The 8,794-nt window shown below is 42.1% G+C and overlaps 2 protein-coding genes across 2 annotated transcripts in view; both read left to right on the forward strand.

The window, feature by feature from the left end:
• LOC138978779 (uncharacterized) overlaps positions 1 to 967 on the forward strand; it is a 47,650-nt gene extending 46,683 nt beyond the window's left edge. The window contains exon 7 of the mRNA XM_070351563.1: positions 537 to 967. Within this exon, the coding sequence (XP_070207664.1) occupies positions 537 to 775 (239 nt within the window). The 3' untranslated portion in view covers positions 776 to 967. The remainder of the gene's footprint in view (positions 1 to 536) is intronic.
• The window catches only part of LOC138978778 (uncharacterized), a 58,650-nt gene that overhangs the window by 11,755 nt on the left and 38,101 nt on the right, over positions 1 to 8,794 (forward strand). The gene's annotated exons all lie outside the window — the stretch shown is intronic.

Genomic DNA, 8,794 nt, shown 5'->3' on the forward strand with positions numbered 1-8,794 from the left:
TAATTTGTTTGTTTGATTGTTTGCTTAACGCCCAGCCGACCACGAAGGGCCATATCAGGGCGGTCCAGCTTGGACATATAACGTGCGCCACACACAAGACAGAAGTCGCAGCACAGGCTTCATGTCTCACCCAGTCACATTATTCTGACACCGGACCAACCAGTCCTAGCACTAACCCCATCATGCCAGACGCCAGGCGGAGCAGCCACTAGATTGCCAATTTTAAAGTCTTAGGTATGACCCGGCCGGGGTTCGAACCCACGACCTCCCGATCACGGGGCGGACGCCTTACCACTAGGCCAACCGTGCCGGTGGGGGAGTCTTAAAAGGGGGGCTCCATTGTATTAACATTAAAATACATGTACTAACCACAGGAGCTTGTATCAAAGCGCCGATCGATTATATTTTACTCCTTCATCCTTACTTAGTAATAGTAAGGATACAGTAAGGATGAAGGAGTAAATAATAGTCGACCGGCGCTTTGATACAAGCTCCTGTGGTGCTAACTAATACCTTTGATACATATGTGATGTCAGTCGGGTTCACGTGGCTGGGACTCAGTGACGTAGGAACGGAGGGACTCTTCCTACTCCCCTCCGGCCAGCCTCCTACCTTCACCAAGTGGAAGCCAGGAGAACCCAACGACTACGGGGGAAGGGAGGACTGCGCAATGTTCTGGCCGAGCAGACCGGATCCGGACCTTGCTGACCGCTGGAACGACGCTCCATGCGACAGCCATTATCCCTTTGTTTGTGAACAACACGTTCTGTTCTGAAAGGTTTCGAACGATGCTCCGTGCGACAGTGGTACACCCTTTGTTTGTGAACACGGTCTGTTCTGAGACGTTTCGCAAATGCAATTATTTTTTTTAATATCTAATCCATGTTGATGTTAAGAGTGCAGATGCTGAGGAGAGAAAGAGTGCGGAGTTAGAGGAGAGAGAAACATATAAACAAATGAAAATAAACCAGTGTGTTTGTTTGTTCGTTCATGGGCTGTGTAACTGTTTCTGATCCGCTTGTAATGTTGTTGTATGGAAGCCTCATTGTTTGATGTATGCTGGTAACGTTCATACAGACTCATCGTTTGGTGTATGCTGGTAACGTTCACACTCTCACCGACACACAGACTCATTGTTTGGTGTATGCTGGTAACGTTCACACTCTCACCGACACACAGACTCATCGTTTGGTGTATGCTGGTAACGTTCACACTCTCACCGACACACAGACTCATTGTTTGGTGTATGCTGGTAACGTTCACACTCTCACCGACACACAGACTCATTGTTTGGTGTATGCTGGTAACATTCACACTCTCACCGACACACAGACTCATTGTTTGGTGTATGTTGGTAACGTTCACACTCTCACCGACACACAGACTCATTGTTTGGTGTATGCTGGTAACGTTCACACTCTCACCGACACACAGACTCATTGTTTGGTGTATGCTGGTAACGTTCACACTCTCACCGACACACAGACTCATTGTTTGGTGTATACTGGTAACGTTCACACTCTCACCGACACACAAACTCATTGTTTGGTGTATGCTGGTAACATTCACACTCTCACCGACACACAGACTCATTGTTTGGTGTATGCTGGTAACGTTCACACTCTCACCGACACACAGACTCATTGTTTGGTGTATGCTGGTAACGTTCACACTCTCACCGACACACAGACTCATTGTTTGGTGTATGCTGGTAACGTTCACACTCTCACCGACACACAGACTCATTGTTGGTCTAGTTCCTTTTAATTTGGTGACGGTAGAGAAAGAGAGGTGAAAACTGGGCAAAACAAAAAACCACATATAAGCCCTACAGAATTTCTATTAACTTAAACACATATTTAACACATATTTCTTGCTTATAAACTGAAGAGAAAAAAGGGTAGAGCGAATGAAAAGAGAAAAGAAGAGAGAGAAACATGAAAGAGACACAGAGAATGAGAAAGAAGGCGAGAAAGAGCGGAGACGGAGAGAAGTAGAAGTAAACAAGGAAACAAAGGAAGGAAGAGAGAAAGAGAGAAAGAGAGAGAGAGAGAGAGAGACGAACAGACCGACAGACGGAGAGAGAAACAGACAAACCAATAAAAGAAGACAAAGTCAGACAGACAAACAGAATGGAGAGAAAGAACGAAAAATGGAAGAAACCGTGAGCATACACATCAATTAATACGATATTTCTCATACACAAGAGAAAAGGAGAAGGAAAAGTCAGCACATACAACATCAATTAATACGATATTTCTCATACACAAGAGAAAAAGGGAAGGAAAAGTAAGCATACACAACATCATCAGTTAATACAAGATTTCTTATACACACAAAAATAACTTTTCCCCTACCGTATTCCAGGTTCACACAACACCATCACACACAACCCTCTCAGTGGAAGGACATAGGACGACACATCTCAACACCCAAAACTGACTAACATCAACACCTCCGAACTCACAAAACTAAATAATAGCTCACCATATAAAAATAAGAAACTGCAAAGCACACGCAAAAACACGTTCTCCATGAAACACAAAACAAACAAACAACTTCACGAGACTGCTTGATCAAGGCTGAACTCGAAAAGCTGAGACAAAAAAAGAACACACACAAAAAACGAAAGTAAGGGACGTTTTATGAGCAACAAACAACAAACTTGTCCACATGTCATAAATCACTTAAAAAAACCAGTACAGCCGAATACAAAAAAGAGTTCAAAACCCGATTTAAAAAAGAGGCCCTGCACGGGCAGGCACAGGCTGAAACTCCCACGGCTTTTACGTGTATGACCGTTTTTACCCCGCCATTTAGGCAGCCATACGCCGCTTTCGGAGGAAGCATGCTGGGTATTTTCGTGTTTTTATAACCCACCGAACTCTGACATGGATTACATGATCTTTTTCGTGCGCACTTGGTCTTGTGCTTGCGTGTACACACGGGGGTGTTTGGACACCGAGGAGAGTCTGCACACAAAGTTGACTCTGAGAAATAAATCTCTCGCCGAACGTGGGGACGAACTCACGCTGACAGCGGCCAACTGGATACAAATCAAGCGCGCTACCGACTGAGCTACATCCCCGCCCCAAATAAACCAGTGAATCATCACATAAACAAATGAAAATAAACCAGTGAATTTAAGGTTGCCGCTCTTGGCCACTTTGGTGACATTTATTTTAGTCTACCTGAATGTTTCATGAATTTGACCAATTCTTTACATATATACCGTGGAGATAACAGTAACAATATGGATTCATTGTCTCCCTTGAAGTTTGTTGAAATGGAGCAAGTAAAAGATGATAAAGCTGAATCGAAAATAGGGTCGTTTTGGGGGCTGCACCGCCATAACACAGGCATTGGCTCCTTATGGGAGGACTTGCCTATAACAGGCGTATACAAAGCGAAGAGATGTTCCCTCTGCACTTACCATAAACTCCCTTGTTGTCACAAGAACTTTTTGTGAACGCAGCAATGTGTTCTAAGATGTGCCTGACCGCAACATTTTGTTCTGAGATGTTTTTTGAAAGAAATAAGTATTTCTACAATGTATCAAGGATCTTCTTCTTCTTCTTCCTCGTTCATGGGCTGAAACTCCAACGTTCATTCATGTTTTTTCACGAGTGGGTATTTACGTGTATGGCCGTTTTTAACCCGCCATTCAGGCAGCATACGCCGATTCGGGAGAAGCATGCTGGGTATTTTCGTGTTTCTATGACCCACCGAACTCTAACATGGATTACATGATCTTTTCCGTGCGCACTTGGTCTTGTGTTTGCGTGTACACACGAAGGGACATAATAAGGCACTAGCAGGTCTGCATATACTTTGACCTGGGAGATCGGAAACATCTCCACCCTAATAATTATTTTAGTTTGTTTGCAAGCACATAACATACAAAAAAAGTGTAAGCTGCTTTGTTGTTACTTCGTTGTTAATGTAAATGCTTAGATTTATGTGTTAATAAACTTAAAGGAAATGCTTTAACAAAAATTCCAGTGTGGGTATGTGTGAGTGTGTGTGTGTGTGTGTGTGTGTGTGTGTGTGTGTGTGTGTGTGTGAATGGGCGTCCGTGCATGTGTTTGTGTGCATATGAGTGCGTGCGTGCGTGTGTGTGTGTTTGTGTGTTAGTGGGCGTGTGTGTGTGTGTGTGTGTGTGTGTGTGTGTCTATGAGTGTGTGTGAGTGTGTATTTGTGTGTAAATGCGTCCGTGCGTGTGTGTGTGTGTGTGTGTGTGTGCTTGTGTGTGTGTGTGTGTGTTTAGTGGGTGTGTATGTATGTGTGTATGTGTGTGTGTGTGTGTATGTGCGCGTGTGTACATGTGTGTGTGTGTGTTTGTGTAAGTGTGTGTGTGTGTGTGTCGTTACAGATAGGAACGGTTTAAACGACTTCACAACACACACCTCATTATGCAGGTTGGCCTAAGGTCAACATTTGTTAAAAAGGGCTGTAAAAAAGGGCAGACAGTTTCTGATTTTAGAGAAACCTTTCATCCGTGGGAAGCAGTCAGGGTGTATCTTTTGTACGAATTTAATTGTCCCGCCGTACGGAAATGGGTAACTGTATCCTCGATATATAACACAGTGTGTTGCCTGTTAAAGATGGTCCATTTATCTGTGTAACTGCTTTTCTGCTCAATTAATTGGCAGAGTAAAGATAAGATGATACCTGTTCGTGACTATGGCTGAGGTACACGAACCGAAAGTGGGTGCTACCCAAACGGGAGAGAACAGACCGCGGGTTCTGATTCGTTGAAATCACAACACATCTCAGTTTCAACCAATCCAACACTGCGGGTGGCTCCCGTTTGGGTCAGGGGCGGAACACATCGTTTTTAGGGGGGAGTTTCCAAATATCTTTTAGGGACAATTCGACGATGCGAAGCGTTTAGTTGAGGGAGCGAAGCGTTGAAACCTCGTGGGGGAGGGAGGGGGGTGGTCCGGGGGCATGTTCCCCCGAAAAATGTAGATCAAAACAATGAAAATGGAGCAATCTGGTGCATTACACCTTATACAAAGTACATTTAAGAAGACAAATTTGGATAAAAACAAGGACAATTGATCGATCTAGTACGTGCAACCTAAGCCAACAAATTACCCAACTACTTTCCAAAACCGTCATTTAGAAGTCAAAGGCCTGCTGTTAGGGGGGGGGGGGGGGGGGTTGCCGGAGGCATGCCCCCCCCAAAAATATTTTTGATATCAAGGAAAATGGAGCAATCTGAGCCATCAGTTATTCTTTGAAGTTGCCGAGGTAAGTTCTGAAAATGCTAAAATAAACTCAGCAAAAGTGCATATGGAACATGTTTTTCGATGAGTTTTGTTAAGTTTAGTTTGGAGTTTTGGAAAATCCAGTTCATTGTCACCTCCCATTGTCACAAATAACTGGAGCGTGATTTCTTTTCACTGTCTTCGAATCGCTGGCCTTTCAAACCGGACGTGACACGCCCCTGAAAGTCGAGAGTCGTAACCTCGAAGGGTCACGTGACGAGTTGGCGGTCCAGGCTATTTGGTCTATGATCTTGCACGCACCAGGCAACTCACACACTCACCTCGCTTGACCTACATCCGAGCTCATTGGTTTCAAACTTTCAAAACTTCGAATTGTGCTGACTGTGTCTTGATGGTAACAGATTTCTTTCGATTCTAAGAAAGATTGGATGATGAGTTTTGAATCGGTTAAAGAGACAAGGCTATGAGTGTTACAATGGAAATTACTTCACAATATTTACCCCACAAATATTATGTTATGTAAAATGAAAGTTGGGGAAGACGATATTTGTTCACACTGTAGTAATAGCATTGACTATATAGAACACTTTTTTTTCTTTTGCCCAGTGGTGCTTGAGTTTTGGAAACAAATTGAATTATATATTTGGGTACACTTGGATAAACAGATAAAGTTAACTGTGCATGAAATCATGTTTGGAGTTAAAAATCGAAAAATGCATGCAACTCTGTTGAAAGAATAATTTTGGTTGCTAAAATGTGCATAAGACTATTTATAAGAAAACCAAGGCTTCAGTGCCACTTTTTGTTATCTTTGAAAGGCAACTGCAGATCAGACATATTTATTTTTGATTAAAAAGTTCCAAGACAAATATTTAGTACAATTTAAAAAAACAACAACAAGTGTAAATGTTACCCCCCCCCCCCCCTTTCACTCTCTCTCTTTCCCTCTCTCTCTCTCTCTCTCTCTCTCTCTTTCCCTCTCTCTCTCTCTTTCTCTCTCCTCTCTCTCTCTCTGTCGCTCTATCAGTACAGAAAGATGTCTTTATAATGAATTGTCAGAATGTATTCCAAATGAGTGTGGTCAATTATGTATCTATACATCCGTAGATGCCTTTCATTTGTGTGAGCTTGGGAACGACAGTTACGGTACACATGCACTTTTGTGCATCCGTGTGAACTCGTGGTACCTCTATACTATCGGGGATCCATTAAGGTTTCCGAGACTGAGTTTCATTTCTATTGAATTGGTCTCGCGGAATAGCCGATTCTAAAATTTGCATAGGTAAAACGATTGTTTTTTTGGTACAAGCCTCTGGAGTAAATTTTGTGATTAATGTTTTTGTGAACAAGAAACAATTGACAGGTGGCTTTGTTCCATCTCCCTTTTTCCCTCCGCCGCGATGTAAAGTTGAATAGTTGAAGGTGACGTTAGGCACTAACTAAAGAAAGTGGGGCTGCCTGACACCCCTCGAGTTGAATGGGTTAATCTTGTGACACCGGCGCACAGGATGTGGACGCTAAAACTGTGCTTTTGCTTGGAATCTTTGAGGGAAGAAGACGTGTATTTGGTGCGGCGTGTTTTCAATGCCGTTGTGTGACATGTCTGTCACGGCCGAAAATCTTTCCGGGATGTGAGGATTCTTTTGCTGGTAGGTTAAAACAATTTTCTTTCTGTAAATGGGTAGGCGGTGAAAAGAATAGTATGCTGCTTGGGGGGAGGATTTATTTGAATGTTCAAGTAGATTGTTTTGTGAGTTGGAATGGTGGGGAAGATTTTTGTGTGTGAATGCTTTAGAAGACCGTCGTTTGAGAAAACGGTATTGTAGGCATGTTATTTGGTATGAATGATGTGTTTTGTTGTTCAACGAGTTCGTTTGTGGTAGTTGAAATTGTTGATTTGTTTACGTATGCTTATGGCGTGCATTCTGTGTTTGCAGGATGGCCGAGTGTGCGACGGGGTTTAGTTAGGTCTTTTTCTTTTTTTAGTGGGTCGTAGATTTGTTTTTATAGACTAGGTTTTGTTAGTGAAGAGTAGTTAGATTTAGTGGAGAGATTTTGGTCAGATTTTGTTAGAGTTTTTGTAGATTTGGGTTGTTTTTAAAGAATTGTTTTTTAGGTTGTTTTTTTAGATTTCGTTTGTTTTAAATTAGAGTCTCATTGTGGTCTTTTTTTGGATTAAAGTTGAGAGTGAGGATTTAGAGTAGAGTGTAGTTTGGGGAAAGGATTTGGTGTGTTTTAAAGGGTATTTTTAGGGGAAGAATGTAGTTTTAGAATGAAGAGTGAGAATATTGTTTTTTTTTAAGTTGTTTAGTCCTATACAGTGAAAGTTGTATTTGAAGATAAACCCCCGTTATCCCACATTTTCCCCATTTCATCGTATGGAATAAAAGAACCTGGGTAATATAACTTGTGTCGTCTGCTTTAGTGTTTGAGTTCAGTACGAAAGAGGAAAGTAGATTGGCACACGGTTACATTTGTTTCATGAATGTTAATACTATAGACTTTTTGAGTGGTAAATGTTGAAGGATGAAAGAACATATATTGTGAGTGGACGGATGCGTGTTATTCATTAAAAGCCCCACAATGATGTACTTGGCAAAAAAAAAAAAAAAAAAAAAAAAAAATTAAGTATTTCTCGTAATTGGTAAGGACTTCAAACCTAAAACTTTGCAGGAAGCTTAACTTATACATCCCCGCAACGATGGGAAAAGCCCTGGAAGTAATTAAACTAATTAAATAGGACTTTTTTCCAAATATCTTTTAGGGACAATTCGACGATGCGAAGCGTTTAGTTGAGGGCGCGAAGCGTTGAAACCTCGTGGGGGGGGGGGGGGGGGGGGGGGAAGGGGGGGGGGGGTGGTCCGGGGGCATGTTCCCCCGGAAAATGTAGATCAAAACAATGAAAATGGAGCAAGCTGGTGCATTACACCTTATACAAAGTACATTTAAGAAGACAAATTTGGATCAAAACAAGGACAATTGATCGATCTAGTACGTGCAACCTAAGCCAACAGATTACCCAACTACTTTCCAAAACCGTCATTTAGAAGACAAAGGTCTGCTGTTAGGGGGGGGGGGGGGGTTGCAGGAGGCATGCCCCCCCCCCAAAATATTTTTGATATCAAGGAAAATGGAGCAATGGAGCAAACAGCGCTTTGAACTTCGGATAAGGCGCTATATAAATAAAGAAAATAATAAAAAAAAATATATGTCAGCCTTTAAGGTTCAAATCGTCAGAAAACTTTCCAAAATGGCGCCTTCGGAATAATATCTTTAACCGTTTAATGCCGTCATTCCACAATTCTCCCCGTGGAAACGATTCGGGATACGGCCTCAGGTATCTCCAGGCTTAGACGTGGAATAAAGACCATCCTTACACTAGGACACATACCCAAACTTAACTGCCTGGCTGCTTTCAGTACAGAGAAAGAAAAAAATAATTAATTGTTTTTTTAATATTTTTATTCAAAATACAGTACACCACAAACATACATGTATAGAGAGGTTCATTATAACAAGAAAACAATACTTTTGAAATGAACAGTCTAAGATAGGAGGTC

This window comes from Littorina saxatilis, linkage group LG10 (assembly GCF_037325665.1).
Source record: "Littorina saxatilis isolate snail1 linkage group LG10, US_GU_Lsax_2.0, whole genome shotgun sequence".
NCBI classification, from domain to species: Eukaryota; Metazoa; Mollusca; class Gastropoda; order Littorinimorpha; family Littorinidae; genus Littorina; species Littorina saxatilis.